This window comes from Sphaerodactylus townsendi, linkage group LG11 (genome assembly GCF_021028975.2).
Source record: "Sphaerodactylus townsendi isolate TG3544 linkage group LG11, MPM_Stown_v2.3, whole genome shotgun sequence".
NCBI classification, from domain to species: Eukaryota; Metazoa; Chordata; class Lepidosauria; order Squamata; family Sphaerodactylidae; genus Sphaerodactylus; species Sphaerodactylus townsendi.
The window spans coordinates 56,681,119-56,702,759 of record NC_059435.1 but is presented as its reverse complement, the minus strand read 5'-3'; the positions used below and the strand labels follow the sequence as shown (position 1 = coordinate 56,702,759).

The 21,641-nt window shown below is 44.7% G+C and overlaps 1 protein-coding gene across 3 annotated transcripts in view; it reads right to left on the bottom strand.

The window, feature by feature from the left end:
• ARMC3 (armadillo repeat containing 3) overlaps positions 1–21,641 on the bottom strand; it is a 73,903-nt gene that overhangs the window by 3,960 nt on the left and 48,302 nt on the right. For 2 of the 3 annotated variants that reach the window (XM_048510297.1, XM_048510298.1), the window contains exons 11-17: positions 14,743–14,992; positions 13,498–13,634; positions 10,936–11,104; positions 9,293–9,393; positions 7,397–7,417; positions 6,529–6,618; positions 2,509–2,586 (exon numbers count right to left, since the gene is read on the bottom strand). In XM_048510297.1, coding sequence (XP_048366254.1) covers positions 2,509–2,586; positions 6,529–6,618; positions 7,397–7,417; positions 9,293–9,393; positions 10,936–11,104; positions 13,498–13,634; positions 14,743–14,992 — 846 coding nt within the window. The remainder of the gene's footprint in view (positions 1–2,508; positions 2,587–6,528; positions 6,619–7,396; positions 7,418–9,292; positions 9,394–10,935; positions 11,105–13,497; positions 13,635–14,742; positions 14,993–21,641) is intronic. The other variant, XM_048510299.1, reaches the window with a different exon arrangement.

Sequence of the window (21,641 nt, the reverse complement as noted above, 5' to 3'; positions counted from 1 at the left end):
TGAACCAGCTCTATGATAGCCACATCTTTCAGTTTAAAAATTGTTAGTAAATATTGCATCGACAATGTTAAAAAGTTTTTTTTTTAAGAGGCCCAAATATGTTCCTCCGGACTCTTGTGGGGATACTCTTCTTATGTATCTCAGTACAACATTTTTTTTTCATGGAAGTTAAGAAAGAAAACATGGTGGGTGTTCTCCAGAGGGTCTTGGGGGCCCTGAACTATGAGAGAAAGCCAGTAATAATTAGATTAAAATCAGGGGGGACAGTTAGATCAGACCTCCGCTCAGTCATGAAACTTACAATGTGTTCAAGGGACATTCACTTGCCTAACCTATCCCACAAGATTGCTGAGAAGATAATTTGGCAAGGAAAGAACCATATAGATGAATTAAACTCTCTGGGGTGAAGATTGGAATAAAAACGTATACACAGAAATGTGCAGATTGATTTAATTATCCATAATTCTTGAGATGTCTGCTGAGTTAACTCTGACATTATTCTCACAGGTACGAGTAATCTGCATTACCATAACTCTCAAGAAATGCTAGCACTCATGAAACCCCATAATGTGATTTGTATTGTATTGACAGAACAAGCTGTAGAAACAGGAACTGTATCTGCTCTGTCATTTAAGAACAAAAAAGGTCCCATGAACACAAAGGTTCCCCATTTAAAAGCAAGCAATGTAAAATGTAAAATAAAGCAAAAAACCACAAAGAATTTTTAAAAACCACACAGCTACGCAGCGGGGTCAATGCAAAACAAGCCGTTCCTGTCACTAACCATTGTACTGTAAACCCCACTGACATTCCAAATTAATTTTTTAAAAGATTATGGATGTTTCACTGCAAAGTTTGAATTCTCCATTTTTCCAGTTTAAGTTCTATATTATACTGGCCAACTAGATAGTGGACATGTATCAGGGCAGTGAAATATTGGAAGGTGGTTGCTAAAATGATTTCAAAAGGAGTTACATATAATACTGAAATGATCCCAGAATTATCCTTATTGAATATGTATTATTCCTAAGACATGCAGAACAGTCGTTTTTTATATGCCATCACAGCTGCTAGACTTGATGCTGGCAAAAACGTGCAAACTAAAGAAAATTCAGACAAGATATTTCTTAGATAAAATTAAGGAATACTGTGTACTTGTCAGGGCGACAGCGTTGCAGAAAGAGGGAGATGCACAGGACTTAGATTTAGCTTGGAATTATATTGTGTTATAAATGGAACAGGTTATGTAATTTTTCTTTCTTTTTCAGATAAAAATATATGAAAATTGTAGACATTGTACACATTGCCCATCTATTCTGTTGTAATGAGTACACTTCAGAACAACAGAAAGATGGCTGGATTTCCACGTGCTAGGAGAAAGGGACAGAGGGCTAAGTATTGGGTTAACCACATAGTCAGAGGTTAGCATCAACAACTACTTCATCTGATATATGGGCCTCACTGTAAGCTTTTAAGCAGCTCTTCCGTGTCTCTAGGTGATCTGAATCCATCAAAATACGTGGAACGTGAACCAGATTTAATATCATTCTGCCATATTTATTGAATACAAAGATGCCATCACTGGGGGAAAAATACTGATGTACTAAAAGCCCTGAAATGAGCTCCAGCCTGATTAGCAAAACGGGCTCTTGCACACAAGACAGCTATTTTTTTAAAAAAAAAACCTGGGTTCACAAAGAACATATAAAAATTTCAGTTAATAAAGAGTTTTGCACTCAGTTCAACCAAGACAGGGAGGTGGTTTCCTGTAATTAATACAGTTATCCAAGGATAATGCTGATGCACGCTCACATACAGTAAGGTTGTGACATCAGTCAAGCAAGGGCTCTCTGCCTAGATTTATATTGATACTTTGGAGTTAATTTTTACATTTTAATTCACTGAGTATGTCATAATGTTCAGAAACATTCTGGTCCTTCTGGAGCACAAACGTATGTTTGCAGGCTCTTTGCTGCTCTGATTCCATGAAGGCTGAATTACATGGGGCTTTAGTTGATCAAAAGTATGCCAGGTAGAACTCTAAGAGCCGCCCCATTCAAAGGGGGGGAGGAGGCGAATCCACCTCTGGGAATGGAGCTTGGCTGCACCAGCAGATGTGCGCCACCAGAGGCATAGTTCCAAGGGTGTGGGCGGGGTGTGTGTGCACGATGCACCTGGCGCATGCCCCTGTGGGGGTGTGGCGAGGGTGTTCCGGAGTGGGATGGGGGGTGGAGGATGCACCAGTGCACCAGGTGCTTTCCCCCCTTGCTACGCCTCTTTCTCCACTCAGGGCACTTGCCCTGGTGGAAAGTCGACTGCACTGGGTGTACGGTCACTGCAGCCTCCCCCGACACTTGGACATGGCACCAGATGTGGTGCACCATCCCAGTGCCCCTGCTGCCAGTGTAGCACACATCCATGATTTAGAAATAGCTGCATTTATTAAACTGTTAACTTTTTGCTCTCCGGCTGTAAATAAGAATAGTTAGAGCATTCAAGTTACAGTACCTTGATCCTTTCTCTCTACTGCTTCCTTTGGTGATTGAAGAAGGACGTCCTGGAGACTCTGGTTTGTCATCTACTGAGCTACAAAAATGACACAGTAATTCCCCATTTTTCCTTGATTTCATTAAAATTCTTAAGGGTTTGTGCACACATTATGCAGAGGTCATGGTACTGTGAACCAGTAGTACCTTCCCAGAAAAATCAATGGCCAAATAAAGTCAGTCATAAGGTGGGTCTCACTAACCTACAGACAGACACAATCCCACATTTTCATCAAATATCATCATAATTACCAGCCAAAAAACATGACATTAAAATACAGTGTTTGCATTTCAGCTGACATTATCACAGGATAAACTGTTTCACATAGGAATCTACCTCATCAAATGAACAATGTCACAAACAATCTTGGCCCCACTCACTGGTGCTCTGACGGAACCAACATCACACTTGACTCTGTCGCAAATGTGTCAGTGGATTCCCCAGAGTAAATTGGGCATGTTTTAAACACAGTGGTGTACTTTGGATTCACCCAGGGAGATGGTCGTGACTCAGAGCCCAGCACACTATTCGGCACAGAATGTCCCAAGGTTCATCTCTGGCATCTCCCATCAAAGGATTTCAAGCAAGCAGTCAATTCTGGGAAAGACCTCTTTCTGTGACTCTGGGGAGTGGTTGCCAGTCAGAGTAAGGCCAAGTCTCCGATATGATTTAAGGCAGATGCATGTTTCATCAGATACAATCAGGTCCACTGGTGTATCTGCAATGGGGGGGGGGGATGACTTCAGGCTCAACTATGGGGGGGAGTGGTGTAAAATCGCCCCCACCCTTCTCCTCCCCCATGTCGACCTGGCTCAGAAGCAGGCTGGCACCTGCAATACCCTGCCCCCCCAGCCTCCCTGCAGGCTGCCTCCTGCCCTCCCCAGGCCCTCGGACGGGCGCATGGGGAGGGCAGGAGGTGACCTGCAGGGAGGCTGGGGTGGTGGCTCTGATGGGCGCTGTGGCAGCAGGACAGCCCAGGAGCCAGCCTGCCGCTGTGGTGCCCGTCTGAGCTGCCCCTGAGCCCCACCCCATAGCTTATGGGGGCGCGGGGTGGTGGGGACGGGTGCCCAGGGCAGGTGTTGTCCCCGGGCACCATTTCCCCTGATATGCCTCTGGTTAGGTCCCTCTCTCTTTTTAACACCAATATTAAGGAAAAAGATGTCACATTTGGTTATCTTTTCTTGATTCCCTAAAAAAACCACTGAGGTTCCATTCCGTGCAATGCACAATAAAGAGCAGTCAGGAAGAATCCCTCTGCTTAGGGAACATTTCTGCTCATCCTTTACCATTATATAATGGACAAAACATGTAAGGTAAGCTATAGAGGATAAGAAATGTGTTCAAGGTTGCCAACACTAATAATTTTACATGTTGACAACTAGATCTTGGATGCAATCCAAACACAGCTAACCAAATGTGCACAAGAACAATAATTTGTTTTAAGGACTGTATTACTGAAAGGTCTGCTAACTGTATAATAAAGATGATGATGAGGATAATGGCAATGAACCTCCTCATCAGTAAAAGTTTTCTTCCATGCACTTAGCATTATTCCCATTTTTCTGTACTGCCAGCCAAATAAAGGAAGGGTTAAAAGCAGCAGCTGATGGAGAGGAATACATTATTTCTTACTATTTATTTCCTGGGAAATTACCTTCCCCCCACCTATCATAATAGCTGGCTTTATACAACAGAAGAACATCAGTCAGCAAGAATAAATGATAAGAGTGGCCAGTTCAAGGCATGTTGAGCTGCAATGCAGACGGGCAACCGAGAAAAATGTAGAAATAAAGGGTTGTTCACAACATTATTATCTCACAACTTTCATCCCAATGTTCATTTTTGCATTTATCCTTCCTATTTTATATATACTATATTTTGGAGATGCCAAGGAATGACACAAGAGCCTAGCCCGCTTGCCTGCCCAGGCCCAGCCTCATAAAGGAAAAAGGCGAGGAGGGAAAATCCGTCAGGTCTCCATCTTGACCAAATTGGCTGGTCACTGGGGTTGCCGTCCTCCAGATGGTACCAGGAGAGCTCCCACAATTACGATTGATTTCCAGATGACCAAGAGTAGTTCCCTTGTAAAAAAAAATGGCTGCTTTGGAGGATGGACTCTGTGGGATTTATATCCCAGTGAGGACTGTGACGAATGCACTTATCCTGCATTCAGTTTACAGGGTGGAGTCTGCCCTGAAAGAGTTAAGCTCTGGCCAGCCCTGATTGGCCAGAGAAAAAAATGCAGGTACTATAAATAGAGTCAGCGAGAGTGCTGAGGCTTCTTTTTGGTCTTTTTGGCTTTGTGGCTCTGTCTGTGAGCTTTTGTGCCTTTGGGTACGTTTTGTGGCAGAGTGAGGAGATTCCGCCAAGATCTCTCACTGCTGTTGTTTGATAATAGCTGAGGAAGCTATTAAGACATCTGAAACCCTGAGTCTGGAGGAGAGTGACCGCCACTCAGGTGTTTTGAGGGAAAACCTCTGACAAGTCTAAAAGTCTGTCCTCCACAGTTAACACCAGTCTTGGGAGGCCCAGTCCTGTGGCAGAGAGGCCAAATTTGGGATTGTGGGAGAGGGAGGCTGTTATGCCAGAACCCAACTGGGCGTAGACTGGGTTTTTTGTTTAGTGGTTAGGTACAGTGGACTAGAGTCTGTCAACAGAGAGTGTAAAACCTCTAAAGAAACATCTTTTCTGAAACATCTTTTTCTGAAGAAAAGTCTTACTAAAGAGACACCTGCGAGTGTTTAGTAATGTTTTAAAACTTAAGTGAAGTGCCATTAACATCTCTGCAACCGCTAAGCTCTGAAATCATTAAATTCTGAAACCAACAAGCGTAAATCCTCTCAAGAAGCCTCTTTGAAGCCAGAAATAAACGTTTTAAGTTTTTGTTCAGTTAAATCCGTTCCAGTCTCTATTTTTGTCTGTGTTCCCAAAAAGAGTGGTGACCGTTTCATCAGTTTTGGTGGCAGCGAAGAAAATCAAGCTTATTATTAGGAAGGTTCCTAAAACACCTGACAGGAATCCTTCCTATAGAGCAGAATATAAACCCCTTACGTTTACAAGGTCCCTCCCCAAATCCCACCTTCCTCAGGCTCCACCCCCAAATCTCCAGGTATTTTCGAACCCAGAGTTGGCAACCCTTCTGGGAGCCTCCGGCAGCTCTTCCAGGCCTCAGAACAGCCAACTGCAAGAAGTGCCCAGCTTGCCCTTGTGCTGGACCGGTGCCAAAAGTGGGAGAGGGGCTACTGGCCCACCACAGGGACATTCCACAGTGGTTATAATGGCTTTAATGGCCGTGAGTGAATCTAGACTGAAGTGACACACCCCGTGAAGTCAGGGCTATCTCAAAAAATATTTACTGTTAGGCTGCTGTCTGGCTTTGTCAGGTGAATGGACTGAAAGGGTCCGCAGATGCTTCCTGAATGGTGCTAATTGTTAGGATGCAGTCTACTGACAGCTGGGCCCTTGGAGGAGGTGAAATCTACCAGCTGAGGGGAGTATATAGCAGTGGTGTGTGCACGCGTGTGTGTCTGTGAAGGAAATAACAATTTTGGTGTCTGAAACGGAGATGGAAAGCAGGCAGATAGTGTGTGCTGCCTTAAGCTGAAGCCTCTAGAAAAAAAATCAGTGGAAAATCAGTCTCTCTCCCTGAGGATATAAGAACTCTTGTAAGGAATAAAGCAAATATTTCAGTGATGCCACAAGTATCCAGAACGCTCCCCTTCACAGGGACTAAACCAAGTCCAAATCCAAACCAAAACTAAACCAAAACCAAATCATTACCTTGGAACATCACCACTCAGGATGGTAGGGAGAAGGTAACAATAGTTTCCTAAATTTCATTTCACACTCTAGTTTCAACCACTACTCTTATGATCTCCTGGAAGGTTTCAACAAGATATTTTTTTCCCCATTGAATTCTGAATAACTGTTCTTCACATGGAGAATCTGACACAGCTGGAGAGGCAGAGTCATTGTGCATACCTGGTTTTTTCTTTACTAGCTTTTCGGAAGGTACCAACGCTTCGGGCAGGAAGATCAGGTGACTTTTCCTCAGTTGCGGGAGGGGGCTCACTGAAATGAATTAGAACACATGGCTGTTGCACAATACAGCATCAGACAAATGGACAGCTTGTTTACATAACAAAACAAATGCATTTGAACAAATATATAATGGGGGGGGAGTCACATGCTTGAGCTAACAGGGACGGAAAAAAGGCTTGGTCCCAGGCATATGTAAGAGCAGTCTCTGGCTTATTGTACAAGAAGAAGAAGAAGAGTTTGGATTTATATCCCCCCTTTCTCTCCTGCAGGAGACTCAAAGGGACTTACAATCTCCTTGCCCTTCCCCCCTCACAACAAACACCCTGTGAGGTAGGTGGGGCTGAGAGAGCTCCGAGAAGCTGTGACTAGCCCAAGGTCACCCAGCTGGCGTGTGTGGGAGTGTACAGGCTAATCTGAATTCCCCAGATAAGCCTCCACAGATCAGGCGGCAGAGCTGGGAATCAAACCCGGTTCCTCCAGATTAGATACATGAACTCTTAACCTCCTACGCCACTGCTGCTCCTCCCAGAGAAATGGACTGAATACTTATTGAACTTTGAGGTCTGTTAGTGTGCAGCCTTTGAAAAGAGATGCACCATGAGATGCATTCTTTTAGTGTCGTGCATTGTAGATACTGCTTCTGCCTTTCCTCCAACTTTTCTTTTTGGATGTGTTTTTTCTTCTTTGCTTCCATTTCTATCCATTTCTCTGTCTGAGCTTGTGCAGGTCTTGCATGGCTTCTTTAGTTTTCATAATAGGAATGTGATGCTGCTATACAGGCTGGCTATGAAATGGATGCTCAACTTACTTCACAGGACCATGAGACACTCTGCGGAAGGACAGAATATTTAAACTAATTAGATAACTAAATAAAATAACTTATTGGTGGAATATATAATTTGTATGTAGAAGATCCTTGGTTTAACCCCAGCATGTTTGGTTTAAAAGGAGCAGGGTTATCAGATTCCAAACCGTGAGTTTTATAGGAGCAGGACTACGTCATATGACAGTGATTAGAATACTAATGGCAGTACCGTTATTTCTATACACTGCTAGAAAGTGTACTGTACATGTATCTATGTCAGTGATGGCAAACCTTTTCGAGACCGAGTGCCCAAACTGCAACCCAAAACCCACTTATTTATCGCAAAGTGCCAACATGGCAATTTAACCTGAATACTGAGATTTTAGTGTAGGAAAAACAGTTGGTTCCGAGGCACGTGTTACTCGTGAGTAAGCTTGGTAGTAGTCAGTGGCTTTGCTTTGAAGCAACTGTGCAACGCTTCGAATGGGTGAATCACGACCCTAGGAGGGTTTACTCAGAAGCAAGCCCCATTGCCAGCAACCGAGCTTACTCCCAGGTAAAGGATCACGCTTTAGTTCTTTTCATGAAAATCAGTAGGGTTTAACAGCGCTTAACAGGGTTACCTACACTGCTTCCCCAAAACCAGGTCTTAGTGCTAATAATCTCCCTGAAATAATTGCACTATTATCACATGATGAGCTCTGTGCACACGTGCCCACAGAGAGGGCTCTGAGTGCCACCTCTGGCACCCGTGCCATAGGTTCGCCACCACTGATCTATGTAGTCACAACCATGTGGCTTTGAAGAGAAGTATTGTTTACCACAGCGGATAAATAACTATAAAATGGAAATGAACTACACGGCAAATGTAAAATGCAACTGAGGTCTTAGTGCGAGATTCTTGCCTCCAATCTCGTTTGTGCGTGCTTGTATAGGTGCGTTTTTAGTAGTTACACCAGCACACATGTACAGAAGTATTGAAAGAAGCCCTTTAACTTGACACCCTGTGAATGAGTCCCAAAACCTAACACTGGCCAAAGACCTCTGCCTAAGACCCCAAAGAGCTGCTTTTATTCATACAGACATTGCTGGGCTTTACTCTGCCCAGTTGGAGGCTTTTTCCACAGATACCACTTATGCCATGTTGAAGACGTTTTCGTTCCCAACAGTTATGACAAAGTTTGTCAGCAGTCCCCTTCTCAAAATGTTGTTTCCTGGCTGCCAGTTTTCCCCCCAAACATATGCTATAGTGATGATTCATAGCATCATTGATTTGTTGATACCAAAAATGGGGGGAGGAGAGGGGGAAGAGAAAAACACCAGGAATAATAATTTTTTAAAAAATTGGGGCAAAGCTGTGAGGCAGAGGCAGAGCAAGGGGGAATTGCGCCCAGAGCACGTGTGCGCCCTGCGCCCCAGCTGCGGCGCCATCTGCCCCCACCCTGCCCTGGAACGCCCCTGCCCTGTCATGGCCTGGCCACACCCCCTCCGCTGCTCCGCCCGGGGCGTTGCGTCCCACCCAGCCTCGTTGGCACTACATCACTGCTGTGATGTGAGAGACCAAAAAAATGACAGAGCAAGTGCTGAAATTGAGGTCTGGCAACCGCACAAGGCGAAGAGAAAATGGCCTGTCATTTTGGTGGGAAAAATAAAATGTTTCAGTATGATCACACGGTGAGGGGAGCCAGCTCAGAAATGTAAGAAAAAGTGTTTTGGAAATGTTTCCAAAACCAAAGGGGGAAAAATAGTGTGAAACTCCACTGGAGGAAATGTTTTATTTCCTGCCTGAAAACATTGTTAAGTGGCATATGTGAAAAAGGCCTAAAGCAGTTCGTTGCATATCTTAAAGAATCTGCAGCCGCGTGTCACATGCAGTTCCAGAGTGCTGAGCAGACTCACGCTTCGGGTGCTTTAGTATTCACTAAGATGATAGCACGGCGGTCATTGAGTTCCTGAGCACTGAGTTCTTCCAGAGGCAATAGCTTTATACCCCGTTTAACCTGTAAAGAGATTAGAATGAAGCACATCGTATTTTAAGTTCCAATTCCACCTGAGCTGTTGAAAACGTTTGCATCAATTCAGAAGAAAAGCAAAATGTTAACAGAAACTGCAAAGTGTTTTTGTACAACAAAGTAAACTTTTAAATGATGGTATTTTGGTTTTATACAACCACTTCTTCCTTCAATTCATATTAAATTGCATTAATGGAAAAGATAGTTTTAAAAAATGCTTTCATAGTGCTAAGTTTGTTGTTCATCTTCTGAAAAAAGACATACAAAATTGGTGGGTCTCTGTCCAAAACACAATAAAAGAGAAGAGAGTCGTTTGAAAAATGAATTTGTATGCATTTAAACATAAAGAAAACCATCAGTTATGCATGTAACATGTATAGCAGATATACGAATACTGAATATATTCAATATCGTATATTGAATTGTGTGTCAAAGGAGCAGCAGTGGCGTAGGAGGTTAAGAGCTCGTATATCTAATCTGGAGGAACCGGGTTTGATTCCCAGCTCTGCCACCTGAGCTGTGGAGGCTGATCTGGGGAATTCAGATTAGCCTGTGCACTCCCACGCACGCCAGCTGGGTGACCTTGGGCTAGTCACAGCTTCTTGGAGCTCTCTCAGCCCCACCCACCTCACAGGGTGTTTGTTGTGAGGGGGGAAGGGCAAGGAGATTGTGAGCCCCTTTGAGTCTCCTGCAGGAGAGAAAGGGGGGATATTAATCCAAACTCTTCTTTTTCTTCTTCTTCAATCCGGGAAAACAAAGCAAAAATAAATGTTTCCTAAAAATGCAAATCCCTGTTTATAACCCAGGCTCACCTGGATTCACAATATATATTAAGAAGAGGCTCACAGTGCTGTGAGATACTTTCTTTCCCAGCAGCACCAGGAGGTGGTGACTGAGATAAGGTGAGAATGGTCAGGCTCTGCAAGAGAGCATCCCACAGCCAAATTCCTGTGACCAAGGCAGCACAGACTCTTTTCCACTGAGCAACTGTCTATCAGGAAGTCCGTCATCATCCAACAGAAGGAAGAAGAGGAAGAGTTTGGATTTATATCCCCCCTTTATCTCTTGTAAGGTGACTCAAAGGGGCTTACAATCTCCTTTCCTTCCTCCCCCCCAACAAACACCCTGTGGGATGGGTGGGGCTGACAGAGCTCTGAAGAACTGTGACTATCCAAGGTCACCCAGCTGATATGTGCTGGAGTGCACAAGCTAATCTAGTTCACCAGATAAGCCTCCACAGCTCAAGAATAATAAATAAATAAGTGACAGAGTGGTGAATCAGACCCGGTTCTCCAGATTAGAGTGCACCTGCTCTTAACCACTACTGGTAGTGATGGACACCAACTGGTTCCAGTAGGGTTAAGCTGGAGCAGCTCCGCTAGAAGAATAACAAGTAATGTCTTGGGAAGTCTGATAAGGAATAGGCTGTTTCCTGGATGGGAAATGTGGCCTTGATACAAGTTCTCTGAGCTTTCCTGATGTAATTTCTCATCTGAGCAAAGAAGAAACAGTTAATTTAAAGGGTTTTACCTTTCCATAATCATAAAATCCATCCAAAATTATATTACTGGATGCTAAATATCCCATTTGACTATATTTCTGGGGAAGGTTGTGGTCAAGTATTTTTTCCAAAGCCACTTCACTGAAGTTATTTTTTCGCCCAATGGATAAGTTAATTTCTTCAAGAATGTCTAAAGCACTGTTAGAAAGGGAAATAAAGATTATTCAATATGCTATATCCCATTCACTACAAGGAACTGATATACCAAATAAAATACCATATATGCATGCATGTACAGTCAAGTTGCAACCAACTTATGACAACCCCAGCAAGTGAGAAGCAGAGGTGGTTTCACCATTGCTTTCCTCAGCAGTCTTCCTTGATGGACTCCAGGTACTGACCCTGCTTAGCTTCCAAGATCTGACAAGATCAATCTATATCATGCCACTTTCCTTCTCCATAATACCACAAAGAAGAAGAAGAAGAAGAAGAAGAAGAAGAAGAAGAAGAAGTAGTAGTAGTAGTAGTAGTAGTATTAGTTTGGATTTATACCCCTCCTTTCTCTCCTGCAAGGAGACTCAAGGTGGCTTACAAGCTCCTTTCCCTTCCTCTCCCCACAACTGACACCTTGTGAGGTGGGTGGGGCTGAGAGAGTTCCAAAGAACTGTGACTAGCCCAAAGTTGCCCAGCAGGAATGTAGCAGTGCAGAAACGAAACTGGTTCACCAGATGAGCCTCTGCCACTCAGGTGCAGGAGTGGGGAATCAAACCCAGTTCTCCAGATTAGAATCCACTCACACTTAACCACTATACCACGCTGGCAGTAGGGAGACTGTTATGGAGAATAGTGTCCCTATATGGTATTGTATTCAGTTAATACAAATTACATGGATTTCTAACTCAGACTCAGGCTTTTGTCATTTAAACAAACATATTTTGTGATAAAGAAAAAACAAACAAAGATAAGTTTCTTGCAACTGCAGCAACCTGGAGATCCAAACAGACCAGAATACTGCAACCTCCTGTTCAGTGCAAGGTGCTGGCTACCTATACAGTCCTTATTGTCTGGGACATAAATATCTACTGGAGACAACTCTCCCAATATGCTCCACTAAGGTTGCTCTGCTCAGCTGATTGATGATTACTAAAACTCAATTTTGCTGACAAATTATACCTGTAACTTAGAAAGAGCCTCTTCTGTGGTGGCCCCTAGGTGGTAGAATAGCTTGCCTGAAGCTGTTGGAAAGGCTCCTACCCTGATGATTTTTCAGAAGCAAAGTAAAGCTGAATTATCTCAACCAGCATTTTGCTAATGAGCTTGGTAGGAGCCTGGGCCAGGAGGGCTTCTAAGAACTCTGGGCTTGCCATGATGTTGGAATTTGAGTTGTACAGTTAGCTGTTCATACTTGTTGCGCGCACCCCTTATCTTTACTTAGGGGCTAAACAGGTCTAGAATGAATAAATAATCAATTTTCTGATATGATCACAAAACCGACCAGTGATCCACAGCAAGAACCCAGCGAGTAGACATGCACTTTATGCAGAACTACACACCCAATTACAAAATGGAACCAACAGTTTTGCAGCTGCCAAGACACTAAAAGCTTAAAAGGAAATAGATCTAGAAAGGAAGGCTTAATGCAGGGCCACAAGTAACAATCTATTCATATTAGACAGTAGGGTACACCAGATGCATATCGGGGGGAAATGGCGCCGGGAGACAACCCCTTCTCTGGGCACCCCCCATGCCCTCCACTCCTGCACCCCCCATGCTTGGAGGTGGGAGTTGGGAGCGGGGCTGCCTGCCACCAAGTCCCTACCCCTGGCCTCCTCGCAGGCCGGCAGGGACTGGGGAGAGCAAAAGCCGGCCGGCACAGAGGCCGGGGGCAGGGCTTAGCACCAGCGAGCAGCCCAGGAAGGTCCTGCAGCTGCCCACCGCCGAGGAGCCGGCCTGCATGGGGGGACTCAGTGACATGCAATTGGGAGCACACCTTTTGGTCATGTGGGGAGGGGGCAGCATTCCGCCCCACATGACCAAAAGGTGTGTGCCTGGGGACAAGGGTGAACCCATTTCCCTATATGCCGTGCGCCTCTGAGGTACACCTGAATCTCTATGGTAACCATTTTCACGAAACAAGGCAGTTGGATATGATAATATTTGACTCAGGACTGAATGCCAGGAAATGGATCAAGGCTCTTTCTTCTCCATCATTTGGAAGCACTACTTGAAGTCAGTCATGCAACCAGGATGTTGAGCGCTTGCCCAGATTGCAACACTGCAGTCAAATGAGTGGCTTCCAACACATGGCAACACCAACCATTGTATAAGTTCCTGCAATTACTTCTGCTGGAAAAGAATACTGCCTGTTCTACGTATATTAAGATTACTGCATCACTACACTGTGCAAAAATCTGGCAAAATGAAACAGGGATTCTTTTCTAATTTCTTCAACCTAGAAACCATTTCTGTTAAACTCTATTTACAGACATCTTAAATAAAGTGAAAATTCTCCGGCACAGACATTCATAAATGTAAACGACGCCACTTCAACCATCCACTCCCACTCGCCGTTTCCGCCACATTCTACTCACCCGAGCCTGGTCATTTCAGCCGCTGTTGGTTCATCATTGGCACAAACCATAACAGCCCAACAAGCATTTCTTCTAACTTCGTCATGCCTTGAATGGAGGAGCTTAACAAGAGGCTCGAGCCCGCCCGCGTTCCGTAACTACGAAGACAAACAAACAAAAACCTGCTTACCTTCATCCAGGTGGGAAGATTGTGTACAAAGCACTTGGCAACTATCATGGCTGAGCTAGAAAACCTGTGTCTGCACCAGAGCTTCCACACATACTTCTGTCCTGCATCAGGACAGTGCACCTGCCTCTCTTTATCCCTTTGCCCAGAACAAAACTGGGGCTAAACTGTGTTCCTGCGTTGCAGGGGGTTGGACTTGATGGCCCTTCAGATTTCTTCCAACTCTATGGTTCCATGATTCCATGATACATGCAAGTGCCCTGCCCTAGCATGCCAGGAGCAGATCGGGATGCTTTCATGGGCTAAGGCTACCAGAGAGGAAAAGCTACCAGAGAGGAAAAGCTTCATCTGGTTAACCTCTATGCACTGGTTAACCTCTATGCACTGTTTCCATTGCCAAAGTTGGGTCATTTATTCATGAACCAACTGTCTTGTGAGGTGGTATATCTGCATGCAGTGGGCCTTCACCTACTGTTAACCTTTTCTAGCCCACCACAGGGCTGGGGGGTACGTGGTTGTGTGCCACATTCTTTCCTTTGTCATCTGTCCATTTTTTGATGGGATAACATTATTGTCTTTTTTGTTCTAATGCATCATTCCCCAGTCCTCAATGGCGTAGGGGGAGAAAACGGTGGCCAGGGCAAAATGGCGCCAAGTCCCACCCCCTATGCCCACCCCCCAGCTGGTCACATATATCTTTTAGCAGCATTTGATGTGTGGTGTTAGCAGTTACAATGAGGTAGGGATGCATCTCAACCACCTAGATACAACCCCCCTGACATACACAAGAAGAATATTTGGATCCTTATTTGGATCCAGTATACTAGTTCACATTGCATTAAAATAGCCCATGTGGCTTAAACCTTCCACCTTCCCCAAAAGTGGTGGACAGGCAAGAGTATATCTTTGCTTTTCCCTGTGCTTACTACAAATTGACATTTTACAAAAAGCCATAGGTAAACAGATCTTTCCCCGAGAGACGTGATAAAATGCATTCATTCAAGACAGACTCAAAATGCAAAATAAATCAGGGTTTTGTGATTTTTTTAAAAAAAGACAATGTTTTGTATATACTTCACCTCAGTTCTTGCGTCGGCATCACAACCAACTGCAGCTACCGTGAGCGCGGCTGTGCTTTGCACAAGGCTGTTGGAGGAATGCAGCGGCTCGACAATCGCGCTCATGACGCTGTGGCTCTGGATGATGACACGCAGCGGCTCCTGGGTGGCCAGGTTTGTGAGAACGGTGGCAGCACTAGCAACAGCCCCGTCTCTCTTGGAGCTGAGAACACTGATCAAGGGTTCAACGCCGTCAGCTTCAGCAACAGCGCTAGAAATGTAGATTAAAAACATAATCTGTTGGTTTGAATCCCCAGGAAAGCACCCCGGAAGGGATTTGTTTATTGTCAGGTCTTGAGACTAAAGTCAATAAGTGGACTCTGGTTGCTGGATCAGACATCTTTATTGATAACAGCTAGTACCTGGCTTTCAGAATACCAAAATACAGTTGCCTTTATTCCCTTGGAGTTCCCGTCATAAATTTCCCCTCCCAGTTTCCCACGGAATGTGAGAATAATGCAGCAGCAGAAGAAAGATGTTTGGGAGTTGAGTGTCTCAAGGCCAGTGCAATGATAGTTCTCAGCCACCTGCCACCCCCTCCCGTGGGAAGGCGCTACGGTTGCTCCTAGTTATCTACAGTTGCAAGCATCAAAAGAAAACTAAAAGGAAAGGGGAAAGGTCCATTAACATAACAGGGGGGTGCGAGCCGCCCCTTCCCCTCAGCCAGGTGTGAGACCCTATACCCATCCCCTGCCTTTTGATGGCAGGAGGGAAGACATCCTGACATTTATAAATCAGATCAGAGGCTGCACCTTTTTCAAACAAGACAAAGGAAATGGTTGAATAACTTTTCATTCAATGTTCACTGAGGTTGCTGGGCTTAAAGGGGTTAATTTGTTTTATTTATTTATTTTATTGGACTCCTATATGCTCCTCCCCTTTTGGGTTTGGGGCGGCTCACAATACAACACTGCTTAGAATTGTATTTGGGAAGCCCAGTCCTGAGGGCCGCCACAGCGGAGTGTTCAGCTGCCTTGTGCAATAGAGATGCGGCTGGTCTGCACCCTGTGGGCATTCTGCAGTAGGAAACAACAGCACGTACCCCTCCACAAAGCACAGGCAGCACAACAAGTGCACTGGAGTCCACAACAACCCCAGCAGCATCCACCAATGAGATAACAGCCCTGAGTGACAGGTGCAGGTGCAGCCAATCACTGCCCCCTAACCTAGCCACTGGCTCGTGATGTATCTCTTCTTTTCCTCTCCCCGCCCCCCACATAAAGAGTCAGCAGACAGGGAGAAAAGACCCTACAACTGCTGCTGCAGTCGGTGTCTTGTGTTGAATGTTGGGCTTGTGAACAGGAACATACCTGTGAGGGGCCATTTTGCCCATTGTATGGACCCCTATGGGTTACATTATGGTTTTTGAAGGCATAGTTTTCCAATGGTCCTGTGGGTGTTCCTAGCCCAAGATGCCTTAGGGCAGTGGTGGCGAACCTCTGGCACGGGTGCCAGAGGTAGCACTCAGAGCCCTCTTTGTGGGCACGTGAGCTGTCGCCCCAGTTTGGGGACTCGTCAGTGGCATAGTGCCAAGGGGGCGAGGGGTGCGCGACATACTGGGTGCGGCAAGGGTGTTCCGGGGGTGGGGAGGGGGTGTTTCAGGACATTCTGGGGACATTCCAGGGCAGGGCGGGGGCATGGAAGGGGCACAGGGCGCACGTGTGCCCCAGGTGCAGATATCCCTCGCTCCACCCCCGGCACTCAGTTTCTAAAAGGCTCGCCATCGCTGCCTTAGGGGCCTCCGGGTCCACCCGTTTCCCCACTGGTGCAGCAATTTGTGCCAACAGTGTTCTGAAACACTGCCACACTGGCAACTAGCTGGGGTGCATCTCAGAAAAACACCTGCACGTCTATGAGATAAACCCTGTGTGTGTTTCCCTTCAAGTACTGCACTGCCAATAATTGTTTCCTTGTAGAAGAATGTACTATTTCATCAAATATAAAGCCACAGCACATTTTATATACAGGCTTTCAGTTATTTAGATATTTTTTTGGAGGGGGGGAACCTGCTTGAGATGACTTACAAAACAAACAATAAAGCGAAACATTGAAAGTTATTAATTAAAATCCAACATTCCAGACAGCTATATTTGAATCCAGCAGCACCTTGGAGATGAACAAGATTTTGGGGAGGGTAAGAGCTTATATCCCGAAAATCTTGTTGGTTTCTAAGACGCTACTGGACTCAGATCTACCGTGTTTCCCCGAAAATAAGCCCTACCCCGAAAATAAGCCCTATCGTGATTTTTCAGGATTTTTGGAGGAGGCTTAAAATATAAGCGCTACTCCAAAAATAAGCCCTACCAGTCGTTACAGATCAGGATGGTGTGATCCATCAGAATGGTGTGACCCTGCCAATGAGGATGCAGCTTGTATCACACGTGACGAGGAAGCAATGGGGTTGCCAAGAGCCCGCCTTAATGAATTGTGGAGTTACCGAATTTTCCCCTAAAATGAGCCCTGCCCCCAAAATAAACCCTAATAAATCTTTTGGTGCAAAAATTAATATAAGATCCTGTCTTATTTTCGGGGAAACACGGTAGTTGATCTGCTGCAGACTGCCACAGCTACCCTTTGAAACATTATCAACATTGCACAGATTTCTAGTCTGCCGCATCTCCAATTTGGACTGTTCTAATAGCTGCATTTACCAGTAAACCCACCTCTTTCCAGTAGAGCTCTTCTATATGCCTTCATAATATTATTCTTGTAAGCAACATAAGGCATATGCCCAACCGACTAGCATTTCATAGAGATTTTATACTAGGCTCATCTGTTTGTTAAACACAACCTGGCAGAGCTGTTAGCACAGGAAACATACAGATGGAAATCTCAGTTACCCATGTGCTTTATTATTTATAACTGTGCCACAGAGTATTTTTGTCTTCATCCCTAAATGGAGCAGGGAACCCTGGTTACTGCTATTTCCAAGTTTTAAATAACAGTTCAAAACAGGTGTCATGTGTTTTCATTTACTTCTTACAAGTCCCCTCACTTCCCAGGTAGTCTCTCACTGAGCTTACGGAGCCCAGCTTGCTTATATTTTCCACTGCATCAGATAAGTCCACGGACAATCAAGAATCAGGGCCAAATCCGAGTACCTCATGCACAAGAGACACTGTGTGCCTACTTGGAAGAGGGACTGTGACTCACTGGTACAGCACATGTGGGGCATGAACAAGGTCCTGACCTCCACCCCTAATTAAAGGGTTTCAAGTAGCAGGTGCTAATAATGGTGCCTCATCTATCAGAGATTCTGGACAACTACCACAGACACAGTAGAACACAGGTGTCAAACTCGTGGCCCTCCAGATATTATGGACTACAGCTTCCATCATCCCCTGCCAGCATGATGGGAACTGTAGTCCATAACATCTGGAGGGCCGCGAGTTTGATACCTATGCAGTAGAAGATACTGAGCTTGACGACCTACAGTCCCATCCTAAGCAGATTGCTGATTTCAATGAAGAAGAAGAAGAGTTGGATTTATATCCCCCCTTTCCTGCAAGGAGACTCAAAGAGGCTAACAAACTCCTTCCTGCCCCCCCTCCCCCGCGCACAACAAACACCCTATGAGGTAGGTGGGGCTGAGAGAGCTCTGAAGAACTGTGACTAGCCCAAGGTCACCCAACATCCACCCAGATACAGAGATAAGAAAAACCTGAAAGTCTGCACATTTTTATGTTATTTTGGTTAATCCTTGTAAAAGATGTTGCACAGCTTTCGTTTCATGACACAGATATTCATAGTCCGTACAACGGAATTCACATTTAAATGCTAAATCTCTGTATATAATTGTTTGAAAACGATAGCTTATGTTTTAAAAATATGTTTAAGGTGAGTATAAAACTGGCTCTTTTTTTGTGAAATGTGGGACTGCTCATAAATAGGCCAGTATACAGGAATCTTCTGGTAGCTCTTTCCTCTTACAAGTAATAACAGTTTAAAAGGGCTCAATCTTTTGAGCACAGTCCTACACAAGTAGAGGAGAAGAACATCCTTTGCATCCAAGGAAGGGATAAGAATCACCCACTTGGACCTAGATTTGTGGGCAGTGGTTGGTTTGTACTAAGGTCTGATAATACCACAGTCCTACACTCTGGGGAAAGTTCCACAAGCTGTCACTAGGGGCCAGTGTTAAGTCACATTGCCACAACAAAGGCTGGCTAGGTTATGCCAGGAGAATTAGTTAAACCCAGCAAACCTACGAAAAACATTTGCATAATTATAAATGAGTTCTAATCTTATTTCAGTAAATTCAGTAGAACATTTACAATGTATGCGCACATTCATTAAACGTGTTAGTAATTTACGTTTTTGAACACAAATACGTATGAGCTGATCTGGAAATAATATTATTTGTGATTATACACCGTTCCCCACCTCGTATGCAAGCAAGATGCCACTTGTGGTCTTGCTTATGGGAGAAGACCTGAATTTGCTCTTTCATTCCTATACTTGGGTAATGATACTCATACAACATTTCTTGAAATCTCTGACAGTGTTCCAGGTGGTCTGATAAATTATGTCTTCGGAACCAACGTAATTCTTGGAACGGCTATAGAATTTTCAAGCCAGCTACCTTTTCACATACACATTTTGGCATTTGAACTGAAGCATTATGATATAACAGAAGGAGAAGGGAGTTTACCCTGTTCCACTATATCTAATTATTTTGAAGAAACCTCAGTTTCAAATGGTTTTTGAAGGTTTATGTCATCTTCGTTCTTGGAGAAATATAGAATTATAAACAATTCTCTGTCCATTGCTATCAGTGGACGGCTCCAAAAATTATGGCAGTTTCTACTGTATTTGCATTTGCAGTAAGATGTTCTGCTGGTCTGTACTATAATGGACAGAAAGGGAGAAGTTTAAAACATGAAAAAACAAGGTTTGTACCTGGTAGATACACTGAAAATTGTGCATAGTTCAGAGGTGTGCTAGCGGTTGGTCAGAACAATTCCAACATGCAAATACAAATTGAGTATAAGACAAAAAGTCAGTTTAAACACCTCTGATCGATGCTGTATACAGTACATAGTAAAATATTGTTCCTGTGGTCTCTTGCTTTTTTAGGAGAGAAGTACATCTACAGCATGGGTGTCAAACTCGCAGCCCTCCAGATGTTATGAACTACAGCTCCCATCATCCCCTGCCAGCATGATGCTAGCAGGGGATGATGGGAACTGTAGTCCATAACATCTGGAGGGGTGCGAGTTTGACACCCCGATCTACAGTACTCCTGATGTGTCCAGTCCAAGACAAGAGGCTCCTTCATTTCTACCATTCCCAGCAACTCTATTCAGAGTCATGCCCTTCTCACTCCACAGGCTTCAATGGATTTAGAAGTTTAGTACTGCACCGTGTTTCTGTTAGATGAGTACAAGCATTCTCTCTTGCTGCTCTTTCTGCACAAATCTCATTCCCGAAAACAATTCTACCTCACTCTTTCCCTTTATATTCCTTTGTCAAGTCCTGTCTTTTCTGAGAAGCCTTTGGCTTAACTTCCTAGCCCCTGTTCCAGGTGTTCTAGGTTAAAATGAAGCCTAAGTATGTTTAACTGCATTTGCGCACATTCATCTTTTGCCTTGGCTGCTTCCGCATGTGGTGTTTTCTCTACATGGAAAGCATGTAAGAAGCCCTGTAGCAAAGAGGAGACAGCCCAGACACCATCACGTCCAATCTTTGCATGACTTTTCTGACTCCCATTTTTTTCTCACTCACTCCACTTAAATTTTTCTGACATAGACTGCAAAGAGGCTATAGGTGGAAAATCCCTAGCAGATGCTACGGGGAAGATTGCAGAGCTAAACGCTTGCCTTCAGAAGTACAGAGAAAAGTTCTGCAGACGCACCCTGCCTTTCATGCCTTTAAAGGGCTTTTTCGTTCTCCCTCCCACGGCATATTATAGTGCTATTATAGTGCTGGGAGTGTAGAAGTGAGGATAAAACCAGGGTTCTTGGGCTATGGAAGGGGATCCCAGTATAATCACTGCTATATCTGTATTTCTGCATGCATGTGATCGAAAAAGGGGAATGAATAGGGTGGAGGATAGTGACAGAAGGGAGCAGTTAGGAAACAAGGGTGTGTGGACACCACTCTTGTTTTACTTGATGTTACCATGGTGGTGGTGGGGGGGGCACATTTGGAGCCGATCTTCCTCCTCTCCTCTTTCTGTTGTTTTTCTTAGGCCCTTTCTGCATGGGCCAAAAACAACACCCTAGGGACGGTAAAAACACCGTCCCTGCAACACCGTGCTCTCCCACCCCAAACGGTGGGAAAACACTCCTTTCCTGACTCACTCAATGAGTGAGTTATTTGGAAAGCGGCATCTTCCCGCCGGGGCCGTGTGAAGGGGGTGCCGCGTGAGGGGGCTGCTTTTAGGCGCTGCCTGTTTGTGTTGTTTGCTTACCCCGGGGGTCAGAGGGCAGCATGGGTGTGTCCCTCCCTCCCTCCGGAGATTTGGAGGGAAGAAAAGATAAGCAAACAACACAGACCGGAGGCGGCTCCATTCAGAGCCACCTCTGCGGCCCGTGGGCCGCCTGCACAGTCCCGTGCAAACAGTCCTGTGGCTCCACCGGCATGAATAAATAATAATAATTGAATAAATAATAATAATGAATTATGTTGGTGGCCAGCCGCTTCTGCTGCCAATGCAGAAGCGGTCTTACAGTCAGAATGTATATCATAAACTCTGCAAGCAAAAACTTTAATTTCTTTGTTTTAATTTAATTGATTAAAATATTTCTATCCTGTCTTTCCTTTTGATTCAGGGGGACTCTGGCCCCTTCCGCACATGAAGAATAATGCACATTCAATCCACTTTCATGATGGTTTGAAAGGGGATTTTGCTATTCCGC